Below are 25,951 nucleotides of genomic sequence, written 5' to 3'. Positions count from 1 at the left end.
TCCTTTTTCCACCTGTCAGATTTCTGTTGTGGGTTTCCTGGATTCCCGCAGATTAAGACTGAACTTTCAATGTCTCGCGAATAGCATTTTATGTCTCTTGTTAAGGTAAAACATTTTCCCTTCCAAGCGCTGCCATGTGGCAGGTCACTTTTGATCAGGGAAGGGAAAGATTTGTTTTATGGTTTTATGGTGTTCAGCGTCCCAAAGTGACTCAGGCTATGAGGGACGCCCTAGTGAAAGGCTCCTGATAATTTAGACCACGCGGGGTTATTTAACCTGCCTGCTCTGACATCGCACAGCACGCGGGACTTTTGCGTTTCAGCATCCGAGCAACATAACCACTGAGCTACCACGGCGGCTCGGAAGGGGAAGAGTCGGAAACCTTCTCGATCATTTCCCTCCTGTGTATAGTTTGAACCGACTAATGTGCAATATTTCATTTGGTTAGAGCTTAGAAAGAAATGGTCAGTGATTAATGTTATCCCCAAGCGAATAACCTTCACATTTGTCACGCAAGATAATGGAAGTGAGGTGGTGGTGCTCACCTGTAAACGCTGAGCTGACTTGGGACACCTTGTGCCCTCCATCGGAAGGTGACGCAGGTGGCCTTCGTAGGTGGCCGCTGTCCCATGAATGCTCGGGAAACCGGGTGATGTGAATCCAGTGTCGTCGTGTTGAAATACAGGTAGTAACCTATTATGCCGATAAGTGCAATATGAAGCCACTCAGGGAGGCGGAACAAGCGCTATCGCGTGGAAGAGTAAAGAGGTACTCCGCAAGCTATCAGTACTATGCAGGATATTCTCACATTGGGTACGCAAAAACCTGACAAATGTGCTGGGAGCAGGCGGTGTTCGACGGAACCATAACACAAAATAGAAACTGCGCGGAATTTTTTTATACACATGGTGTACGGAGAAGCTGTCGCTACCATTCTGGCGTGTTTACCATCTTTCCAGTCTGTTGCACCTCCGCGGGTGCTGCAAATATCGCTTCAGTCAAAAATATTCATATATCAGCCTTTAAGTTTCTGATGATTTATGTAGCCGTTGGGTACCGAAAACGGGCTTCATGGTGAGATGCATAGTCTTTGGTAATCTTAAATATAGCCCGCGAGCACAGAACAATTTGCCGTATCGCATACTACTACAAATAAAAAAGCACATCTCAATTCATCGCCAGTGTGGTGTTTCGGTAACTTAAAAACATTGAATGCTGCTTACAGAGCGCCCAAGAAATCAGTGGCATGTAGACTAGCATAAGAGCGCACAGAGGCGGCCTCTTTATTGCTTAAAGGATCTATTCAGGTTTCCCACGACTCCTGTAATCAGTGTACACATTCAGTACTGCATCTGATTGCGTAACGTGCAAGAAAAAGAATACACTGGTTAAGCAACCTCTTTTGGCTGTAAGATGTGGTGGCCCAATCCCTCGTTTCCTAGAGGTAAAGTTTTCTTTTTCTTTGAAGTTCATTTAAAATTCATGACTGCTTTTCAGACATTCCATGGGTTTTGTTCATTTCATGATACCTTCGATATTGGAATCTCGCACGAGCAATGCAGCCTGCTGTAGTATTCACATTTTGCAAATACGTGGCGAGTAAGCGCACGTTATCCGCGCATCTGCAACGCAGACACACGCCACTAACCTTGAAGTGTTCCGGTCGTATGGTCCGGCACACCGACCTGATTGGCGCGTCGAATTCTCCACGGGAACACGCTGCCCTGGCCCTGGTATAACTTGCACAAGGTACCCTTCTCCCAGGAGCAGAAGTCTGAGCGCGCATTAAGGGAAAGAGTAAACGTTTCACCAAAACATCATGCTCATGCATTCAACACAGCTTACACTGAGGCCTAAAGGCACTGAGAGCTGAGCTTCCCATCTTTTTATTGCCGTTATGTAAATAGATATTATCAAAGGCAACTGATTACATGTGTGTGTGTGTGTGTGTGTGTGTGTGTGTGTGTGTGTGTGTGTGTGTGTGTGTGTGTGTGTGTGTGTGTGTGTGTGTGTGTGTGTGTGTGTGTGTGTGTGTGTGTGTGTGTGCGTGTGTGTGTGCGCGCGCGCGCGCGTGTGTGTGTGTGTGTGCGTGCGTGTGTGCGTGTGTACATGTGCGTGCGTGCCCGTGCGTGCGTGTGTGTGTGTGTGTGTGTGTGTGTGCGCGTGTGTGTGTGTCTTCTAAGCTCGTATGAACAGCAAGCAGCGAGAGGCCAGCTGAACAGCCCGAAAAGACATGGCTCTGCTCACTGATTCTGACCGGAGATTAGGTTTTGGAGAAGCGGTGCCAGCGGGGCGAGTTTGACAGCAAAAATTTGGGGTCTGCCGAAAACGGCCGGGGCCTGCTCTATTCCCTGAGGCCACGAGGCTCTGTGACCGCATGAAAGAAAAACGCTTGTGCTGTTCTCTCTCTGAGCTCTTTCTTCAAGTGTGCCTCGAAATTATAACGACGTTTTCTTTGTTTCTAAATCATCAACTCGTCTCCGTCATCACACTGCTTGGTCAAAAACATTGTAGCATGACTGCACAACAGGAGTCGATGTGGCCGCGCTGCTGCTTTGACGTTTGGCGTCTTGGGCTGGAACATACTGTTTTTTAGCACCACTTTGCATAGTAAGTGCCTGAATACGCCCGGAAGCCTGCATTTTTCCCGTCAATTTCACGTTTATTACCCTGCCATCTCTTCTCATAGCCCTTGCATTAGTGTTTGTTTTATTACAGCCACATCATAATAAACACTTTCCACGTCTCTTCACACGATTTCATATAAATGCACCGCGAATAGTTACAAGGTTTCCTTCAATAGTTATGTTAAACTGCATTACTGTGTCCAAGAACAAAGAAAGGCTAGATCACATAACGGGCATTCTGATGCAAATGGAACTTATTATGGTCTGCTAACGGTTTGATACTCCTGTCTTTTTTTTTGCTCTTTTGCCTAAGATGAGTCTTTTCTAACGAACCTCTCTCTGGGCATGTTCCGGCGGTGATTTGAAGGTCGTCCAAAGCAAGAAGGCCAGGTTGCACAGTCATTCGGATCTGCAGCTGCGATACATATGAACGAAATAGGTGAGACGTCAACATAATTAGAGCACGTAAAAAAAACTAAATGTTTTCGTAAGAACTCTCGGCGCTTGCCTTTTATTTAAAGCAATCATAACATACACGCGTTGACAACGCGTAGCTTTATTATCCTTGGACCATGGTTGCCAACCATCCAAGCGTTTTCAGGACCATCCCAATTTGACATAAACCACGCGTGTCCCGCTCTGCCAGTCTGGCGAGAGGCATTTATGCCTAATTTATCCTTCCCGAGTCTCATGAGCAAACACACGACAATGCGTGCCCGCAAAACAGGAACATCAAAGAGCAATGTCATCGTGCAAAAAGTGTTTTTTTCAAAATTAAAGCCTTATTCAGGGATGACAGATGTAAGGTTTAATTGGAACTTCAAAGAAGATAGCCGCCAGACAATGCAAAATTCAGCCTGAAATTACCGGATATACAGGAGAGCATCGTTAACGAAGGCAACGTTTTACAAGCATCCAGTCGCCGAACGAACTGCTAGTTTAAAAGGCAAAGATAATCAGGCAGGTAAGTCACAAAGGCAGTCACAAGGACAATAGCCTGAAAGCTGGGAGCACTGAGGGAGATGTGGCGTTGGAGGGCATTTCAAATTGCCTTCCTGTTTACTGTTTTTATTTCATTTTCGTGAACATCCAGTTTCATTCCTCCACTCACAACTAAGTTCCGTTTAAAGAGAAGATGGCAATCCTACCATCAACTGATCGCACATTTTGGCAAGCCTGCCGTAATCAAGGTAGTTAGCCAAAGTGCGCTCTTAACCAGTTAAGTATCTAGAAATGTAAGAATGCCTTTTCTTTAGCCGCTGTTCTCCCTATTGTCTTTTACTTAGCAAGCGAGGTTTCAGAAAAAAAAAGCTACTTTCTTCAAATATTTCGCCCCTATCATGGTCCACAGGCAGAGCTTGATGCGAAATTATCGGGTGAAAACAGCACCCTAAGTCTGGACCTAAAAAAAAAAATAAATCATTCATAATGTCCGCCAAGAACTGGGTAGAGTTAGGTGTCTTATGAAGCGTGCCTGATTAGTATGGTTTTGTATCAATAATATCTAAAAAAATGCCGCCATGTTAAGTATGATGTAAACCATCGATGAAAAAAGAGAAGTTGGAGTGATTCTTTCCGTTCCAACAAATCAAAACAGCAAGCTGGTTACGTCTCTTTCGTGAGCTTAGGTTTTATTAAGCATATTTAGATTGTTTAGTTTAGACTAAGCTCCGAGAAAACACACAATGGCTTTTTACATCCTGGCTCCTACATCCAGCTTACCCTTCCGCCTAAACAAGTTTAATGTCAAGACACTGTATTTTGTCCTCTAGAGGAAGCTGATCGGTCACAAGTTTAAGGCACTGCTCGAAGATGGAGAACAAGCTTCCCAGTTGCTCGCCAGTATTCAATGCAGTTACAAACACCGCAAAGTAGCCACACACACGCACACACACACACGAGTGTTTTCTCCCGTCATGGCTTCCAATAAAGAGGTGGCTGCGAAGAGGAGCAATACCGGAACCAATGCCACATCTTTTTTTTTGCTGACATACGTCGCCATTACACTTAATAGCGGTAGAGAAGACATACGAACGCACAGAATTTTAAAACCCCATCGAACAACAAATAAATGCTTAAATGAGCGCCTACGTGAGCATCACTAGGTTAGCAACGGAGCTCTCCATATTCACCCGGCAATTGTCGTCCCCACAATTGCGAAGATCGATTTGAAAACTACACTGTGAGAGAAACGAACGTAGAACAAACGCACAGAGCTAACAGAAGCAGCTGAAAGGAAGCGTTGCAACTGAGAACTGTGTCAGCGTTTCCTTTATATGAAGTAAAGAATTGACTTTTCTGGATATGGTGCGGAGTGCGAACATATGCAACATAATATTTCTAGAACCAAGCACTGTTAAGTGTATTCGTTCGCATGCCCCCTCCTCCCATCCTCACGCTTTCAAATATCAACTCTACACATTGAATGGGACAATAAACGCGGTGCACTTGTCTTGCTGAAGCAACAGAGTTACTTTTGAAAAGAAATCCATGGTCGACTTGGCAGCACACCACCCTCGTTCCTTTAATACGCAAAACCTCTCGGTAGTTTATCGACACAGCTGCCCTCTCAGGAAGCACCGCACTTATATGGTAACAAAAACCTCCCTTCACCCACCATTTCTATAGTATTCTTGCAAGTTCAGAGAAGCCGGCGATTTTGAAGAATGGATCCCAATTTATTGCGAACCTATCTGTAATGCGTAAAAATTTGAAGACATTCGTAATGCTCGAACACATCCACACGCGGTGTAAAGTTTGTACTTTTACCAACACACTTCAGATATAAATTCAGCGCTGCAGTGCCCCACTTCTTCTCTGCCTCATATTTTGAGTCCTGGTTTAAACTGCGGAAATTTGCAATTTCTTATCGTTCTTTCTACAACCAACCAACTGAATGAGTGCTGAAGAAACTGAAGGAACCCTTCGCCAACGTCTTCAACATGGTAGACTCGAAAACACTTTTTCCTCCAGTCCGTCTGCAAGTATGCTCCGTACCTTGATTTTGGGGGGCTTCTGCATTCTGATATGGCTGGCGTCCGGCCACCGTATCCTGCTCTGCGAGACATAACTTCAATGTTTGCTGTTCAGACACGTGCTCTAAATCATGTAGCCCCTTAAAGTAAAGATATCTTCTGTGTACGCATCGCCCAAGACATCGTAAAACCCATTATGGGTCCTGCGAGTTCCTGGTGCATTGTGCGGTCCTCTACCATCTCAGTGGTAGTGTCTGGCACATTATGTTCTATCGTAGGATGCCGGCTAAGCCGAAGTGTTAACCGGCTTTGCAGACGTGTTAAGGTTTTTTTTTTTTTTTTCTAAATGACATGTAGGGTTTACTGGAAGGGGAATTCTAGAGGCTTGCTTCCACAACGCCATTCGGAGCGCCCATCGCTCCCACTTCGTCAAGCATCATTTTTCACCTTGTTAAACAAATCACTATTGGCACAATGTTTTTAGTCAAGCTAGGCTCCATGAAAGCAACACTACATTACACGTGTTTTGTACATAGTTTATAGAGCCCTGTGCTTTTACTCTGAGATTTTTGTGGCAAAGAAAAAAAATGAATGACCTTATCCACACATTTGAAACTGCGTCATACAGGTAGCTATCAGCAGTTCATTTCGTTCTGCCTTGCGAATGCGAAAGCTATGGTAGAAAATTATATAAAACAGGAGACAAAACAGTACCACAGTCTCAAGGGAAACGGCTCCACCTGGAGTTTGATCGACCCAGTGCCGTGTCTGCAATTTTGTTATCTTTTGGCCCCGGTTTTCTATCGTGAAATTCAGTTCAGGCAGCAGAGGATCCACCCCCGCTTTCAGCACGAAAATCTTTCGGCCATTGCACTGAACATCTCGTCGACACTTCTTTCTTTAGACACGTTAGGAAACACCCAGTGAAAAAAAAAAACCATTAGCGACCATCACGTTTGCTAGCGCGAGCTCTTATTTCCTTCCTTCTGTTAAATACACATACCAAAGAGAAAAAAGAAAAACACATACATACAGGCACACAAGCATCTACGTTGACCTTTGATCATTGACGCTGGTGCAAAATTGGCGAGAAAATGCACTGAAAGCTTCTTCATTTCATCTTACCCATCCTTACCTCAAATGGTTCGGAAGATCCCTCGATGTCAAAGAGGGCATGATCCCATCGGTGCCTGGTTTGGATTTTCGTGACGACGGCGCCCTGCCCGGAGATGACAGATAGGCTGCGGGCGAGAATCATCGTTACCTTACAATTCAAATTCATAAAAAATGCCTGCGTTCTCAGCGTAATGGTCTCGTTCCAACTGTATATTTTGAGCAATTAACATCGAACAAGCAATCGAGAAAAGACACTGTCAGTAAAACATAGGAAAAGAATATCATTAATCAAAGGCAAGAGACAGGAAGAAGGCAGAGTGGGTGAGGGAACAAACGCGGGTGAATGACATCCTAGTTGAAATCAATAGGAAGAAATGGGCTTGAGCACGGCATCTAATGCGAAGCCAAGATAACAATTGGCCCTTAAGTGTAATGGAGTGCATAACAAGAGAAGCCATGCGGAGCAGGGTGCGCCGAAAGTTAGCTGGGCGGCTGAGATTAATAAGTTTGAGGGGATAAGGCGGCTGCAGCTGGCACAGGACAGGGTTAGTTGGAGATACGTGGGAAATGCCTTTGCCCTGCAGTAGACGTAGTCAGGCTGGTGATGATGATGATGATGAAGGCATAGCATTAAACAGAATGCTCTACAAAGACAAGGAAGTTTGATCTGTATAATATTTTAACTTATGCGCAGCTGTTTGTAATTCTTAAAACTTATTTGCTGCTTTCTCTCATGCGATACACTATAGCGAAGCTAGGAGATGTTACTTTCTATCTTTATCAGCCTTCATTCTGTCTGTTTTTTTTATTCAGTTACCCTAAAGGCCCGTGCGGGCATTACATAGGGGGGTACAATAACAGTTTAGAATACGGAGAAAATACACAAACAGGCGAGTCCACACAGCCAATTGTAAAGGAAATCAGAGAAAAGACGCAAAAATTAGATAAACAGGATTAGACATCCTTGATAACCGCAGCGCGCTGTTCTACTATGATCCGAAGGAATATTCTGAGGTCGAGGCGCTTTAGAAGTAAGTGAGCGCGGTGTCTTGCTACGGGGCTGCAATAATGACTTTGACCTGCTGCTTCTCGAATTAATTATGAGAAATAGCAATTGTCATAACGCTGTGGGCCTCCTGGGAAAGGAGGCTCGTAGTGATTAGACGCGTACGTTCCCCAGTTACATGATATGCTAAGACTATAAAAGTTATTAAACAAGGTCCTCTTGAAGAATGGGCAACACTAGCAGCCGCGGAAACAATTTTACCTCGAGAGCTTCCTAATCGACACTCCTGCCATTAATGCCTGCATCACCATCCTCCGTTTATTATCGGTGCCTTTTGTCTGCTGCACACCGATTCATATGCAGAAAACCAACCTATCAGTGGTGCTGCCTACTCCTGACTCCAGTTACAATGGGGTGCTTTGAAGAACAAGTCAGCATACTATAGAAATGGCACGTCATTCGTAGCACATATAGGCTTTTATAGCCTTATGCGTTCAACACTCAGTAACAATGAGAACACGTCGTTCAGCCAGCCTCCTCACTATGTCACATGCAATGTGTTAGAAAGAGAGGCGGAGATAAAATTGCAACAGGAATACTATTCGATGCGGGGCACCGAGCAATCTATTAGACAAATATAAACTGTAGGTGATACTTAAGCTCCGCCTTAAGGGTATGACGGGATAGCTTTAATTAGTTATTGTCCTCATTTGCGGAATTGCTCATTCTCAGCATGACATTCATATTGCCTGGAAATCCTCATACGATTCCATGTGTAATGGGGCAGCCGGTTAAGGGATGCGCCACTGCCCTGTGCTGCCATCGGTGCTGCCATCGGTGGGGATTGTGCGACCCAAGTTGCAGTTCCCGAGCGTCCTCAGTCTTTAACTTAACTGCCACCTGCCACGGTGGTCAGTTTTCTCACTATCGAGTGTGTAGGTTGTGATGACGCCGCAAGGTCACGTGACCTAGGTGGCCCATTTAGGTTGTTTCTCCGGGGCGTAGCCATCGGGGCCACCCAACGGCAGCGTATTTTTCGCTCACAACGCCGGGGACGGCACGGGCGATGCCGGATTTTCTGCATAACCGGAGCCTTAACGCTGCCGCGTTAAAAGAGAGAGCCGAAATGACGCTTCACAGCGTTCGTTCAGAATGAGCTATTGAATCTGTGGGCCGTACATTTCCTTAATCGACTGGGCCGTAATGAATATTTCCATGTTTTTGTAGTAATCGCCAGTTTCAGTTTTGAGATTGGCTCTCTCGTAGTTCTCATTTGCTACCGTATCTCTCCGCGATGAGATAAAACAGCAGATGGTACAAAGCCCTCAAGTTCACGTGGTAATGGCAAGGAGAACGCAGCACTCGTAATTACTAAGGGCGCATTTCTTGGCAGAAAAATCAGCTGTTTCTCCTAGTTTAGCTCCAATAGCTGAACGAATCTGCTCCAACCGTTGAATTCCAGCTAATCGCTGTTGCTGCTCTTAATCATGCATGAGAGAGGACACATTATATTCCGAAGAAGCTCATGAACTTCTCCAAAATTAGTGCTTTTTCCTTGCCAAAAAACCGCGCTCCTTTTTCAAATATTTTTCAAAGTAATCTTTACCTTTTTCTTCGGTGGGTATGTGCGAACTGACTGCCACAAATTTCAGGCTGATTAGATCAGCAGCAAACTGGAAGCACGAAGCATTGAGAATGGTGGTGAAGTCGTGGTTATGTTGCTTATCTTTCTCTAACTCTGCGCCCTTTGTGTTGCCATTGCCCTGAAGTTCATGTGACTGGCCTGGGACTTCGAAACATTCTGCATCCTGGGCACTCTTTAAATTTTGCATAAAATTTTCTCGTAAAGAAGAAAACGTACTCAGATACGGTAGATGGCAAATTTAATGTGGCAACAAAGGCTTTTTTCTAGAAATTGTTATGTTGGAGCCTTGAAAACATTCAGGAGAGTATTACATGCCCGGAAATTTTGAGGATCCCAGGTGAATGCATAGGTAGCGGCTGAACTTTGCTTTACAGCCGTCAATCACTCATGACGTGCACCTCAAATCCCTTCGATAGCGCCGTGACAACTTGGAGGCCTCTTAGCTTCACTAATATGAAAAAATTTCAACTCATGTAAATGCTACCAAATATTGCATTGCTTACAAAACGAGCATTCTCCACCACCTGAAGCAGAATCACGAAACCGATGCTGAAGATGCAGATTTTTAATTAATGGCATGGGGTACAGCTTGGGCCCAGGAACGTAACTACTAACGTCGTTTGGTTCACTTGAGTTAAATTCAAATACTCGATTTTTTGTAATATGACACCAGACAAATCAACTGCCAGACCCTATGCGAGTTGTGTACACTAAAAATCCTGTCACTATCTTGTGGCACTTCAACTCGACACCCCTTTCATCCTCATACGAAGCCGATGTTCAAACCAATCGGCCGCCGATTTAGTAAGTTTACCCAACACAGCGTGTGCAAATTTAATAAATTCCAGGAACACCAGCGCTCATGAGGATATAGTCGTTGTCATTTCTAAAATTAAAAAGAAATAAATGCTGCTTAAGTAGGTTTATCATTATACAGCTGTATTAAAAGTTGTTCTGAAATTAACTTCCTCAGGTACTAGTGATAGTGGCCGATTCACATTATTTTTTTTTCTAATTAGGGTGGTTCGAACTCCTGCACTTATGTATTCTGCAAAAAGCGTAGAATAATTTTTTTTCTAATTTGTAGGGTGAAGCACCGACCAGTGTAGAACTTTCAACTTAAAGACACTTTCACTATGCATCTGTGTGTCTCCAAGAGCTTACCTGACAGGTGCTTCGTTGGAGGTCAAGTGCCAGAAACTGAGGCAGAGACCGCTCGTTTCGTTCACATTCAACGGTGGGCTCTTGAGAATAACAGTCGCTGGCTTCGCACTCTTGTTCTCAGTGAAAATGAAACGACCTGACAGAGGGAGAAAAAAATTAAAATCTCTTTTTTTTTTTTCAGTTTACTTTGGACATCCGGAAAATTTTCGGGCCCTCTAAAAATTTATATCTTGCCCAACACATTATGCACGCTGTTTAGGAGGACGTCGTTTAAAGACGCGCATTTCGAATAAGCTTCTCCTGTCTTCTAGCATCCCATATAACGCGCTCTGTCGAAGACAATGAAGATAATAATCTTAGACCTGCAACGCAAAATTAAGTGATAAATGAAATTCAGGGGTAAAATAAAACCAATGTTTCTTATTGTTTACAAAAATGAATTATCTTACATTCAAACTAATACATGCGAGTATGTATAGTCCTTGAAAAAACTTCCTTACTGAAGATTTTGCACTGGTTTGTTGTTTACGAAGAAATGTCATCGTTCGTTAATGGTGATAAACGCGAGCTTTATACTACAATAAAACAACATTCTCATTCTGGATTCATCGCATTGATACTTGAGCTTGGGAATGAAGTTTTTATGAGAGTATATGAGATAGATGCTTTTTTTTTATTCTGAAAATACTCTGTAAACACCATGACAATTAAACAATAAAATGTCTGATATTAACTGCCTGTCTCTCACTTTCTTTTTCAGCTGTGAGCTGCCTACGCTTTTTGATGCATATTAGAGGCCCGTAAGTATAACCTTAAATTTAGAAGTAACTGCAGCGTCGGTGTTCATAACGTTCTTGTCCCAGTTTAAATGCTCATGCTTACATGGAATTGGATCGACGCTAAACTAATCATGGATCATAAGAGTTTTTGCTTCATATGCTCGACAGCGTCTACACAAACAAAAGCGGACAAAGCTGAGTGCCACGTTGAGCCATCAAAAACAGAGAAAGAGAACTAATATTATAGCTTAACTGCCTTCAGTACGGAGCGATGTCACATTAAAGTCTAAGTTGCAGCCTGCGGTTTAGCCGATTAAAGAGAAATAAAACAAACTTATTTGGAAAATAAGCTGACACGTAGCAGAGCATATTTTGTCCATACTTTATCTCGTCTTTACCTTTTGCAGAATACCTGTTATTTTCAAGTAAAAGAAAAAAACCATAGACATATCATATTCCCTTCGGAACAATTTGAACGTGTGCGGGATCCGCTGCAAGCAAAAAAAAGATTACTCTGTGGATCTCCATATGTTTATTTTATTTTCGTTGTTGTCTTGTATTCTGAAAGCAGAATGTGAGGTAGCGTCCAGGGTGAGTATTTACAATTTCTCGCTTTTTCCGTTGAGTTGTCGCTTGATTTACAAATTGATTGAACGGTGTTAGCTTAACACATCTCGCCTTTCACTAGTTTTCAGGGTGCTCAGTTCATTAGGGTTTAATGTCCCAAAGCGGCTCAGGTTATGAGGGACGCGAGGGTGCTCAGTGTAAATTTGAAATTTGAAATTTGTTGAAATTCAGACAAAATACAATTGTCTAGCTGAAGAGGGCTAAATGTGACACATGAGGTCACCTGACTAGGCCCGAAACAGCCTGCATTCATACAGCACGTGTGGACATGAAAAGAAATTCAGCGAAATTCTGCAAGAATATCGTAAGACAGCAAAAAGACACACACCTAAAAAAAGAAAAAAATCATTACAACAAAATTCTACAGGAATACTGTGCAATTTCACATACAACTAGATTTGAAAAGCACACCCTTGCTACAAGTCAAAGTAATTGATTAAAGAGAATAATCACACCAATGTGTTCCCTTGACAAAACAAACAAAGATAACCGGAATGAAGGGGATTGCCTGAAACATAACAGTAAATATACTGGCACCGCAGTTTCTACAAACATAGTCGGGTTTATCGGCAAGTCAAGATTGCCTGCTTTCGGAAAGCATGCAGAGAAGAACAGTTCTCCATGAGGCCCCACAAATCAGGATGGAGATTCAGAAGGTTCGGAATAAGCCAACTGGATAATTGCTTTCCATAATTAGTCCTACATTTAGGTTTTATAAAAGCAGTTTTCCTAAACTCGTAATGCGGCTCATGCTTCCTATGCTTCGATATGAATAGTTGTGGACCACTTTTAAAATCTAAAAAGGCAGTCTCTGACAAACGCAACTTACACAAGGATTCAATGTCCAAGATTCTATTTTGCATAAAATATAACGATGTTGAGTCACGTGCCAGTAAGTTTTCAATGAAGCGGACACCTTTCTTCTGTAATAAATATAGGCTTTCCATGTTTGACCTACCAGTAGTGTCCATACAAGCACACAGTAATGAAGCCGCGAGTGAACGGTATTGAAGTACACCTCACGTCGTAAATAACGAGGTAACAGTAGACGGAACCTGGTAAGCACACCAATGCATTGCGCAATATTGCGTTTAATAAATTGAACATGAGAGCTCCAGGGAAGGTTTTCGTGAAACCGGACGCCTAAAAATTTGATATCTGAAACTAGTTTTAGTGGTCGCGATTGAAATGTCTCTTCATTACTAATATAAACTGGTCTGTTAACAGAACTAAAAACAATGTACTTTGTTTTGCCAACACTTAACGCAAGTTCATTTGCAACAAGCCAGTCAGATAGATTTCTAAGCCATAAATTTACACGAGGAATTAAGGAACCTAAATTTTCTGCAGAAAAAAATACACTAGTATCGTCAGCATAAAGTATAACGGAAAGAGTTTGTGGGATGGATACAATGTCGTTAATATACAGGAGAAACAGGGTAGATCCAAGGGTTGAGCCCTGAGGGACACCGAATATGATAAACTCCGGATCGGACATGGCATTATTAACTGTAACATACTGAGAACGACCTGACAGGTAGTTAATAATAATCTCTATTCTCTACATACTCTACATTCCAGTGAGGCATCTATGACGTTCTTAGCTGTGCTGATGTCGGACGAGTTGTTAGAGACGGTATATGTCACAGCGATCATGGATACAATTTCCAAAACGGCCCTTAAGTACTAACTTATTGCAACGGAGAATCTATTTTGAGGTAAGGCTACATTGTTAAGTGTTTAAAGAAACATTAAATCTCTCCAACGTGAGTATTTATTGCCTGGTCAACGACGAAGAACACTTAAAACGGATGTTACTACGGTTTTGTTCTCGCTGTATTTCAGTCATCCTCTTATATGGCGCCTTTCACAATTAAAGAAACCATACACTCAGCCTGTTTAGTGCAGATATCTTGTCCCTGAGTGAACTGCGAACGCGGTGCCCTATTCTTACCGCTGCTTGCGCGTACTGCGCAAACAACGCAATTTCGTATTCTGCGATATGACTACATACCAGAGCCGCCTGAGAACGAGCGGAATGTGCTACCGGTGTGAAGTACGATGGTGATGCAAGCATTTGGTGCCGTGTTAGTTTTTTTTTTTTGTACCTCAGGAAACAGTTCTCTTTAAACTTTTTTTCCCAAGGGGCCTATCGATCAGCCAGAAAGTTTGGTAATACCGGTGTTCACACCTATGTGTTTCATTCACTGTTACGTGGTCCTCACCTGTGTACGTCCGCAGAGTGTGGTCGGAACGAGGAAAGGCCGGCATACCATTGGCCGGATCGTTCAGTGCCCATGTCAGAGAAGCTCCGTCCGGATTCCAACCGCACATGGTCCCGTCTTCGAAAGTGCAGCGCGCTGCGATTTTGAAGACCAGCCATGTAGACTCAACAAAATAAAGGACAGCACGTGGGGATGCATTGTGCAAGTGCACCAATACTAAAGACAATCAACAAAAAATACTTACTTCAGATTTAATCTACCTAATGTGTCCCCTTTCAACAGCTAACATAAAAGTATTTACTAGCTCGATTAAAACTTCATAAATCGGTAGGTCGCCAATTAGCAACAGTCAGTTTTTGGCTCAGTTAGGCGTAGCTCTTATGAGTTGTGTCAAACATCAAATCTAAGGCCTCGAATCAACGAGAAGGTGTTGAAACCGTAAAGTTTTTTGCCCAAACGTGTTCTCATTTTTCCCGCCACAGTTGTCAGAAAATGAGAATGAGCTATGAATTCAATTCAATTTAAAATTCAATTTAAACTTTACTATGAAGCAGCCCTTCTGATGAAGTAGTTTTTCAGAATGAGGTAGGAATTCAATTCAATTTAAAATTCAATTTAAACTTTACTATGAAGCAGCTCTTTTGATGAAGTAGTTTTTCAAAAAAAAATGTTTACGCAAGGAGGCCAGTCCAACAAAAGTATTTTTTTTTGCGAAATCCTGTTTTGCTCTATCATTCAATGAAATAAGTCGAAGCCGCCGCAGCGGCTCAGTGGTTATGGTGCTCGGCTGCTGACCCAAATGACGCGGGTACGATCCCACCAGAGCGTCTGAGGAATGGTATGTACCGCGGCCACGCACTAATTATCTTCTGCAAACATTAACGTACAACGTACCATTTCTATTAAACAAGATTAAAACACAATTTTCTGGTTCCATTGCCCTAACGCGCACCGCATTGCGCAGCATGTTTGTTTCTGGGCAATTTTCTAAGACTGTTATATGATTTTGAGTGGTAATTGTGAAATTGGGCATACAGAGTGAGTGTGTGTGTGTTTGCCTTCTCATCGGGATCTCATGGGTAAAACGCTTTATGGTACTAATTTTTATTCGTTTGTTGCGTAGTTTTATGGTAGGGCACATTGTTCTTTTGTGGCGTAGTTAAGTTGATGAATGAAGTCCGTGTATTCCATTACAATATTCACTTGCATTTTAGCTATTGTACTCAGTAAGTAAGACAATGTATGTATTCTGTTGCACATTTCATTTGTATTTGAATTATTGAAGTGTATATGAAGTCGCTGCTGCCAAAATGGTTCCCTGACCTAGTCAAGCTGTCCTCACAGCTTTTTGTCACGGAAGCCATCAACATTGTAATGTTGAAAATAAATTTTTGATTTGATTTGATTTGATTTGATTTGATCCCGAACGCGGCGCTCGCATTTTGATGGGACAAAATGCTAGAGGCCCGTATACTGTACGATGTCAGCGCCTGTTGAAGAACAGGTGGCCGAAATTAGGCGGAGCCCTCCGCTACGGCGTCCCTCAAAGTCTGAGTCGTACTGGGACGTTGTATCCCACAAAATTAAGACCAAACGTTTCGTACTCCGTTTTCTTCTCACAACTTGGTCACCGTGACCCCAAACGCCAAAGCACTGGCGCTTTAGAACATTCTCACATCACACCTAGTATCCAGGCTCTTTGCAGTAATGAGCACATGGGGTACGAACGATATATCGCAAATTCATCACATTTAGCACTAAGGTGGGGTGCGACTTTCGTTTTTCAAAAAATGCACGTTTGAGATTTCGTGGTCCCCTGGAACAGAATTTTTTCATAATTCAGAAAATATCATGCACTTGCATTTTCTACGATTTTAAAAAATTATTTTTGGTATTTCTTCATCGACACGTCGTCTGGAGAAGTGGTGAATGCGTCTCGAAGTGGTCTCTTCGCCTCTTATAATTACAAACACTCATTGCTCTTAAGCGTTTGAAATGGAACGCTAGCCTTGGCTCCTTTTTGGAATTCGGCCTTTATCTTATTACATTTTTCAGCCACTACGGCTCTTCCTGTAACTCTCCGTCAAGAGAAGTTTTCAGAACGGTTTTCAGAATCTTTATCGGCGTTTTTCTCACAACAACGATTTTTTAAAGTTTGTTGGTTTCTAAAGGACTGTGAGGGATAAGCAAGCGCAATTTTGCACAGATGTTAACCAGTCACATTTACATAACTGGTACCAGAATCAATAGCCCAGGTTTATTAGTACTTTCCTGGCTAAAAACATTCATTCATTGCGACCATTGTCTTCTATTCATAAAACGAATCATAATAAATCTAGTTTTTGTTCGCAGCCCACAATTTTCTTGTTTTTTAAAGCATTGTTTGCTCGGTTCGTGCAAAAATTCAGCACTGTGCTGATAGTGATAGTATATTTTAGTAAAATGGTATGTTAGTGAAAAAAGAAAAACTGCTAGAGAAAATTCTCAACTCTAACGAAGGCTGCACCCACCTTCAGTATTTATTGCATATTGCACTTGACCCACGAAAGCCTTTGTCACGCGTTTGGAATGTGATCCGTGGCCTTCGTACGTCCCCTCAACAGCGACACCCGTTTAAATCCCTCGCGCTCCACCAAAAACGCAGCGAGGTCGCGGTAGCCGAAGAATTTTGCGCAAGGATAACAGGCCAACCGAACCCATCCACAACGCTGCACTGCAGTGATGTTCCACCCTCGCGGTATTCACTAATGGATAACTTGTTCTCCATGGAGGAACTTGACGCTGCGCTGGCTTGTTGCAGAAGGTCGTCATCGCCGGGGCCCGATGGTGTGACATACTCCGCGCTCGCCAACCTTGGCCAAGAGGCTCGACGGGTTCTTCTGGACTCATACAACAAGTCATGGTGCGAGGGCATAGTTCCTAATGCATGGAAGACCAGTCGTCTCGTACCACTCCTTAAACCGGGAAAATCGCCACTCGACATTTCAGCATACCGACCAATTGCACTCTCCAGCAGTGTCGGGAAAGTCATGGAAAGAATGTTGTTAACACGCGTGGAATGGTACCTAGAGCGATACCAAATTTACCCTACATTTATGTCTGGGTTTCGACGTGGCCGCTCTTCCATTGACAATGTGGTTGACCTTGTATCGTCCGTCCAGCACCAAAAAAACTTGAAAAGATTGACTGCGGCACTATTCTTGGACATAAAGGGCGCCTACGACAAAGTAACGCATCAGGCCATTTTGGACGCATTAGAAGCTGCTCAGATTGGAGGCCGCATGTTCAGCTGGATACGCAGCTATTTGTCAGGGAGGTCGTGTTTTGTCCAGACTGAAGACGGACCAACCTCTTCGCATCTAAATTCGCGCGGAGAACCGCAGGGTGGAGTGCTGAGCCCAACTCTTTTCAACATAGCTCTCGTCGGCCTGGTTGACTCATTGCCACAATCAGTCCAGATCTCAATATACGCCGATGATATCTGTATTTGGGCATCAAGCGTGACCCGTCCCCAAGTTCGTGCGAGACTACAAAAGGCGGCAACGATACTGACGTTATACCTTCGTCAGCAGGGCCTAAATATTTCAACCGAGAAATGTTCCCTCGTGGCGTTCACGCGAAAAAAAATGACAAGTTACCCCATATATATTAATGGCAACGCCATTCCCTATGAGAAAAACCATCGCTTCCTTGGCGTTGTTATCGATAGGAACCTCTCGTGGAGTCCCCATCTTTACGACATGCGAAAGAAACTGACAGCGATTGTTCATATTCTCTCCTTCCTCGGGGGAAAGTCCTGGGGTGCATCTGTACGCTCGATGCTTCAACTGTACCGTTCGCTGTTCCTGGGATACATGCGGTATAGCTTTCCCATTTTAAACAATATCAGAAAGACAAACCTTCAGACACTTCAAAGTGTTCAAGCGCAAGCTCTACGAATCCGCCTTGGGCTACCTAAATGTGCCTCAACGGCAGCCACTATTCTTGTCGCTGGGGAGCATCCTGTTACTTCACACATTGCTGTTGAAACCATGAGAACACACATTCGGCACCTCACGCGAGTTCCGAGTCATCATCTTGCAGCTCTTCCCGTACTCAAACCACATACTGCATTTGCAAATGTAATTCAAGCTCACCGTGCCTATCTTCCTTCGCAGTTCGCCCACCCATCAAGATCATGCTCACCCATATGGAGTCTCCATGAACCCCGGGTGCACCTATCTATTCCTGGAATTAATAAGAAGTCTGATTTATCATTGCCTGCTCTCAAGCAACTGACACTGCATCATTTGCATTTTAACCATACACACCGCATACATGTCTACACAGATGGCTCAGTGACTTCAACAAGCTCTGCTGGGTCTGTGGTGATACCGGCCAGGTCTATTTTAATGAAGGTGAGGACTACCTATCTCACCTCTTCAACTGGTGCAGAACTAGCTGCCCTACGGGCTGTAGTTCAGTTCATTAGTCAGGAATCTGCACATGACTGGACAGTTTTCACCGACTCTAAAGCAGCCCTTCAAGGCCTCCAAACTGCACTACGCCGTGGGTCACACGAACAACTCGTTGCCGAAATCCGCAAGCTCTACCATGACGCCACATTGAAAGGACATAACATAATTTTCCAGTGGCTGCCGGGCCACTGCGGCATTCATGGCAATCACCAGGCTGACGAAGCTGCCCGTTCTGCCCACAATGACGGAATCCCCGTTAATATTCCCGTAACGAGAGCTGACGCAGCGTGTGGGCTTCGTTCCTTGAGGCTGGAGCTCACACTTTCAGCGTGGAACTCTGGTGTGTTGTGCAACCGTCGCCTCAGGACTTTGGACCCTGGACGGCGCCTCCGTCTTCCGTGTAATGTAGCGCGTCGTGAAGCAACACTACTGTGTCGTCTATGGCTCGGTGTTGCCTTCACCAATAAGTATGCCTTCGGGATCGCGATGGCCGACAGCCCCTCTTGTGTGAACTGCGCCTGTGATGAGACAATCACCCATATCTTGTGCGAGTGCCCTGCCTTTGTAGCCGAAAGACATAAGCTGCGATGTGCTCTGGACCGCCTGGACCCTCGCCCTTTCACAGAGGCCAAGATCCTCGGTCCGTGGCCACAACAGTCAACTGCCATCAAGGCTTACAAGGCACTCTTTCGCTTTTTGAGAGCGACTGCCTTAATTGACAGACTGTGATTATTTCCCGTTACTTCTCTCTTTCTTCTTTAATTCCCCTCATTCCCTTCCCCTGTGCAGGGTAGCCAACCGGAATCCTTCTGGTTAACATCCCTGCCTTTCCCTCTCTCTCTCTCTCTCTCTCTCTAAAGGCATAAGTTCTCTTACAGCTTCTGTACAGCCAACATTTTAAAACCATTTTGGAAGTCTTATTTCAACTTAAAACGTTAAACAAGAAAATAAAGTGCATCTGGTAGCCCGGCTGCATGTTGCAAATTCAGCTTCTTAGGTCACAGTTCGAACAATCAGTGATGCAGCAATGGCCCGTCTATCTCCCAGGAATCTCTTTTGCCGACTGCGCCGGCTCCCGCGTGCAGGACACAGGATAGGAGTGAAGCTAAATAAAGCGGGGAGCAGCCCTCTGCCGTGAACTATAATTTTACATGCTTAGCGAGTTGGCGTTATATTTAGGACCTTTCAGCTGACAGAAAAACAGTCATTGGACAGTGGGCGAAGTGCGTTGCCCTGTACCTGCTGTTACTCCAAGGGCCCCTGCCCACCCTCGGGTAGCAAACACTCTCTACCTCTCTTTGAGCGAGCCTCCTCTCCTTCCGTTCCCTCCTCGAAATTTTTCTCTCCCGCTCCTAGTCGAGTAGGCTCGGCAAGGCAAAACCACCCCTTCCTTCTCCGATGTAAGCCGGAGGCGTGGTGTCTGTGGAGTGCGTCACAGGGCTACGTCATGGCCCCGCCTTCAATAGAATTCTTTTCTTGGTTTTTGCTGCTGGGTCTGTTCGATGGGAGGGGGCGGGGCGCTGCGGGCGCGCACACTGAACGATCGAGAGGCGCGATCGGCTCGACTACCTAGCCTTCTTAGCGAGCGAATCCTTTCATACATCTGTTTGTCATTCCCAGTTAGCGAGCCACCTTTTCATTTTTTTAGGCCTCCCCACCGCTTTACGAGCGGAGGGGCGGAAGTCGGTTCTGTTCGAAACACACGGCGAAGTGCGGGCCCGGCAACCGCCCGTTTGCTTTTCTTCATGTGTGTTTGTGTTCTGTGTGTTTGTGTCTTTTCTCCGCTCCGAAGCCCATGTCGTTCATTGTAGTCAAGGCGTACGCAAGATGCATGAAGGATAAGCGGTGTCTGTGCCGAGCGGTCAAGTGGGCGAGCGAGGGAAAGGCTCTGCTGCACTAGTATTTAAAACCTTGTCTTGGGGGGCTTGCATAGAAGAAAAAAAACTGAGAAGGGAGCGCGCACGCAGAGCGTCTCGTGTCACGGCGGGGGGGGGGGGGGGGGGGGGCGAACCAACTCCTTCAGTTTTACTATTTTTTACTTTTTATGACTAGGGTTCAAGGCTGTCGCCGCACGCTCCCTCCGCAGTTTTTTTTTTCTTTTTGTTCCTTCATGCGGGTTTGTAGGCATGAGCCAGAACAGAAGGCGCTGCGGAAAGCGTTGTGCAGACGACGCGACGCCAAGGCTACGCCCAACCTTCTCCCGTCAGTCAGAACGATGCAGCAATGGAGTGCCTTTAGCGAAAGTAACCCCTCATGACGTCAACGGGGTTCAGAGTAGTGGGGCGGGCCGTTTTTGTTGAAGGAAAGAACGAGCGGGCTTTGATTTGAATTTTCGCAGCTTTTCGGGGCGCGCATGGCCCTAGTATTTTGCAGAGGTTATCTTCGATGCCTCATCTATGCAGTGGGCTTGTTTTTCAAAAATGTCCGGACCCTGGTCAGTGGCCCTTTAAGGCAGTTTAAGGCAGTTTCATTTCGTCACGTTGCGTTAAGAACGCCGGCAAAACACAGGTAACATCATGCTCCTTAATAAAACTTGACCTAGTCTAGCTAAAATCACTGTTAGCAGCAGTGAATAAAAGTCGACATCTGGTTGGTTTGGTATATGGGCTTTAACACCCCAAAGCGACCCAGGCTATGAGGGACGCCACATTGGAAGGCCCGGTAATTTCCACCACCTGGCGTTCTTTATTATGCACTGACACCGCATAACACTCTGGCCTCTAGCATTTCACCTCCATTGAAATGCCACTGCCGTTGGCGGGATCGAATCCACCTTTTAGAGTTCAGCAGTTCAGTAGCATAATCACTGAGCCACTGCGGTTAACTTCAAAACGTGCGGAAAATTGTTACAAGCCCTGTTTCTTAAAAATATATGCATATGGGCCTATTTAACGCGCCTTAAAAAATTAAGCTGACGTAAAAACAAAATCTTTCCTTTAACGCTCTGAAGCTCCAAGTCGGCTACCATGGCCGCCGTAGTGGAGAGTTACAAATTACTTTCGACAGACTTAAGTTGTTTAATGTGCCCTGCCATCGCCCAGAACGGGTCTCGTTATAGAATTTCATCTCTCCCACAAAAAACTACGAGGAACTTTAGCGGCTAAAGTGGTGAAAGGCGAAAGCTTGAGTGCTGCATTCTGCTACGCGATTGTTCACTGTACATTTTGTTGGTGCATTAATTAACTGCCAATTAATGACGTTTAAGCTTCGCCTTTAGGAGTGGAACGCGACAGCGTGTTGTAGCGCGGCCACGGAGTCCAAGGAACGCCACCACCTGATCGGCGCGATGCGTTGCCCTTTGAACCCAACGCTTTTTGAGGAAAGGAAATGGGGCTGTAAATCTCTGTCATCTCGGTGGACACCTGAGCCGGACCGTACAGGAAGGGAGGAAGTGTGAGTGAAAGAAGAACGAGGGGCCGTAATGAAGAAAATGAAAATTGTATTTGAGGAAAGGAAGTAACTGTCTCACACATCTCAGTAGACACTAGTCGAAAATTGTATTTGAGGAAAGGAAGTTGAGTAGTAACTGCCTCACATATTTCGGTGGACACCCGTCAAAATTCGCGCGCTGTGACGTCACGAAAATTTGGACCAATCCGAAACGCGGACAAATCCGCCTTGCTCGTCGGTAAATTATTTTTTGAGGAAAGGAAATGTATCTGTCTCTCATATCTCGGTGGACACCTAAACCTCGCCGTAACGGGAAGGGAGGAAGATGGGAGTGAACGAAGACACCATATTCACTAGACGCACCTTTGTTCATTCCAAACCATCGTGCTGGCATGGCAGAGCTTAAAATTCGAAGCCAGTCTCGTGCTGGCTGACCACGACAGTGTTGTATGTATATAGCGTTATGTGTATTTTTGTTGTGCAATGTCATGAGCCAAAGCCAGGCAATAAAGAAAAAAAAAGCTGGAAAAAAAAAGCTGGCATGGCGGAGTGGTAGCGTGCTCGACTCGCACTCCGGAGACCGGGGCTCGATTCCCAAGCTCGGCCAATTTCCTATTCGGTTTTCTTTATTTATCTGGTCTGACTAGAAAGGTCAATTCGACTAATTGGTTAAGTAAACAATTAACTAAACCATCCTTTTAATTGGTTGCATGGTTAGTAGCCAAAGTACAATTGGCCCGTTTGAAATTCGCGCACTGTGACGTCACGACCGTTTCGACCAACTGAAAAGCGTGACATTTCTGTCGACAGCTCTTGCGTACAACGATGAGGCATTAAAGGCTTCCGCCTTAATACCGCAGCCGCGGCATCAATTCGACGTTCCAGCCCTGTGATCGACGCCCGAGAGACACAGGCAAAATCCCAGGGGATAACAAAATGTTAAGAGTGTGAGGGCGAAGTTACAAAACTAGTTTTGCTTAGCGAAGGCTGGATAAACGGCATTTAATTTTTGAACGACAGACGGAGAATTTTTAACGCTTCCGGGTGCAAAGACTCTGCAAACCACTTTGTTCCGTCTTGCAATGCTGATGGGGAAAAAATGGGATCCCAAGCTGCTGCAGAGTGGCAAAAACCTGAAATGCTGACCACCCACTGCATTTAAATTTGGCTTTCTTAGCCATTAAAAAGCTCTAACAAAAGGTAAAAACAGCGCTAATTTAACACAAACCGAACAGAAATACGGTCCTGTCTGTCTTTCTGTGTGGTTTGTGTTAAATTAGCGCTGAATTTAACTTTTGTTAGACAATGCTCCACCAACTAGCCCAGCGAAATATGCTGTTAAAAAGAAACTCCTATACTCAAAACCCCCATACAGAAAGTCTATGGAAATGCGCACTCACTTGCTGAATCTTTCTCGGTTCCTGGTCGAACGTCTGGCACTACTGCAACAAAAAAGATTCATGTGAGTGACAGCCCATGCGAACGCACCCAAAGCTTGAGCTATAGTAGTCAGCGCGACATTTCGAAAAATATTTAAAGAAGGCTTGATGTCGGCAGAAGTTCCGGTTGTATCTTAATGTTCACTGTATTTTACTTAAACACACAGGTGTTTGAACGTAAGTGTACGTTGTCGATCATTTTACTAGTTATAAGTCCGTTAGAGTCTCTAAGTAGGGCTAGCGATCCACGTTACGAATAGCTTTAATTTATTGAACAGGCTAACCTTACTATCAGCAATTCAACAGAACACATTACGCCAGGTTACCAGCATGTTGCTTTATACAAACTTTTTGGCTACTTCCAATGATTTATTCATATCGCTCCGCTACGGAGGTTCGTATTTTAAGCATCATAAAGACCCCAACTTATTGTGCAACCATCACTTCCTGCATTAACACAAATAATTTGAATATAAATAGTTCAAAGAAACCAAACAAGAAAAAAGTGCAAAAGTTCAAGTTCATGAAGCAGTGAACAAACTGCCACCTTTTTTTCTGCCCAATACTTCCGCTCAGAATATTCCAGGCTCTCTATGTGAGCGTCATAGTCATTTTACCCGCACACAAGATTTTACCCACACGAGCAGAAGGGAACGTTGCACATTAGACAGGATAATTTAAATGACCACAAATACGGCATTTTTATCGCCAAAAGCACCTCTCAAAAGAGTACCGTACAAGAGCTTACTACACACTTTGGACTAGATTGAGATAAAGACAGCGGGAGACGCTACGGCCAGCTACATCAAAATGCAGCCTTGTTGTGGACACGCCCTATGTCAGAGAGAGAATTTTCGTTATAATATTCAGACATATGCTCGGATAGCTACTCAAAGTTAAATTACTAGATATCAGGAACCGAAGCATAATCAATAATTGGCGCATAATAAAAACCCTTCATGTGTGCGAGTTGCTCCGTTCGTGCATGTGCGCTTGCACGCATGCGTGTGTGCGGAGGGGGCACATGCCAGAAATAGGGCGGAAATTGGCTTCGCGTAAGCTCTAGTGGGCTAGAGCTCTAGCTCTAGCCCCATAGCATCCGGCTATGGGGCTGCAAGATAAGGCGACGGCGCAAACAATTGACAATGGATGGCAATTTAGAGTACCTGGCACGAGTTGGATGCTGTTCACGGCCATCGCTCCGTCGGTCCTTTCTCCGCGAGTCACTTCCACCGCCATCCGGCAGTTAATGCCGCGCTTGAGGGATACGCCCACCACTGTCCACTCCGACACTTCGGCCAGCTCCTGAGAATACTGGGTTAGGCCTTCCGGCGAGGTGCCATCCCCGTGGCACACCACTGTCAAGTTGGCCGCAACGATGTCTGCAACATGCCATGAAACAATACTACGCTGAGCCGCGTGACGTCATTTGATGTGAACATTTCTCGATTAGCGAAGTTCATTGACACTCCATGCGCGACTACGTTTTATGCTATCAATCAAAGTACTTTCTCTTCTCAAAGCTGCCTCCCCACTCTAAATGGTAGTTAGATTCGCGAGCGTATATAATTACTACCGATACTTTCTTTGTGGAATAATAATTCTTTTTCAATTTCATTTTTCATCTTATACATTTTGAAAGTTTTTAGGAAAACCGAGCACCAGGCCAGAGGAAAGATTGCACCGATTGTATCACCGGTCGGTACCCGGCGGGACTGGCGATCCAACGCCGCACCTCCCGCAGGTGAGGCGGGTGCAAGCTGTATGGTTATTTCTCCACTGAATTTGCCAATGACTTTTGGATACTATACGTCAAGAAGGAAATTCGTTAGAAAAAAAGAAAAACAGCGCATTTAACATGTGGTAATGAAGTAATCAATTCATGAATGCCCAAACTTTGCTCTCAGCTACACAAAATAGCGTAAAGATAGCAGTATAGCATTTATCCAAAACAGAGCGTAGTGGTTTTACTTAATAAGCAAGAGATAAATGAGTGCGTGCAAGGCCATGTCTTAATGATACTACCACAAAGTGGAGAGTATCCTATTATTCTACACAGTCAGAAGAACAGGCAAAAGATACGTGAACTTCCAAATGCCTTGGATTATGCAAACCGCCCCACGGGCCGCTTCAAACAATGAGCTGCACGGAAAGCTCCCCATTCAGGCGAACCAGCACGTTTCTGCTTTGTTAACAATTTCATATAAATCCAAATGAGGCAGGGTGAACTCACCTGGCCCATTCCTAAAGTACTGGACGACAATTTTCTTCTGGTCATCGTTGACGTCAAACGGCGCGCTGAGTAGAGTCACTGCCTTCACGAGCTGAGATTTTGGAATCGGCAGGTTATCTTTCCTGCCCGTTGTCAGGTCGAGGTAGGCAAACGACGTAACTGCGTATGCGCAAAGAAGTGGAAATTCAGCCCATTTTTCCCATTAGCAACAGTAGCAGCGTGTGAAGCTTGACCGACTGTGTTTAGCATTCATTTAGAGATGGAAGTA

General features: G+C 44.6%; 1 protein-coding gene across 2 annotated transcripts in view; it reads right to left on the bottom strand.

Moving 5' to 3' along the window:
- LOC149370511 (MAM and LDL-receptor class A domain-containing protein 1-like) overlaps positions 1 to 25,951 on the bottom strand; it is a 170,322-nt gene that overhangs the window by 85,900 nt on the left and 58,471 nt on the right. Inside the window, exons 20-28 of one of the 2 annotated variants that reach the window (XM_089562038.1) lie at positions 25,684 to 25,842; positions 24,617 to 24,832; positions 23,412 to 23,453; positions 14,165 to 14,299; positions 10,534 to 10,669; positions 6,738 to 6,843; positions 2,961 to 3,042; positions 1,649 to 1,774; positions 546 to 693 (exon numbers count right to left, since the gene is read on the bottom strand). In XM_089562038.1, coding sequence (XP_089418164.1) covers positions 546 to 693; positions 1,649 to 1,774; positions 2,961 to 3,042; positions 6,738 to 6,843; positions 10,534 to 10,669; positions 14,165 to 14,299; positions 23,412 to 23,453; positions 24,617 to 24,832; positions 25,684 to 25,842 — 1,150 coding nt within the window. The remainder of the gene's footprint in view (positions 1 to 545; positions 694 to 1,648; positions 1,775 to 2,960; positions 3,043 to 6,737; positions 6,844 to 10,533; positions 10,670 to 14,164; positions 14,300 to 23,411; positions 23,454 to 24,616; positions 24,833 to 25,683; positions 25,843 to 25,951) is intronic. The other variant, XM_089562044.1, reaches the window with a different exon arrangement.

This window comes from Amblyomma mixtum, chromosome 1 (assembly GCF_055824585.1).
Source record: "Amblyomma mixtum isolate Tamu chromosome 1, ASM5582458v1, whole genome shotgun sequence".
NCBI classification, from domain to species: domain Eukaryota; kingdom Metazoa; phylum Arthropoda; class Arachnida; order Ixodida; family Ixodidae; genus Amblyomma; species Amblyomma mixtum.
The sequence above is the reverse complement of the archived record's forward strand: the minus strand, read 5'-3'. Positions and strand labels throughout refer to the sequence as shown.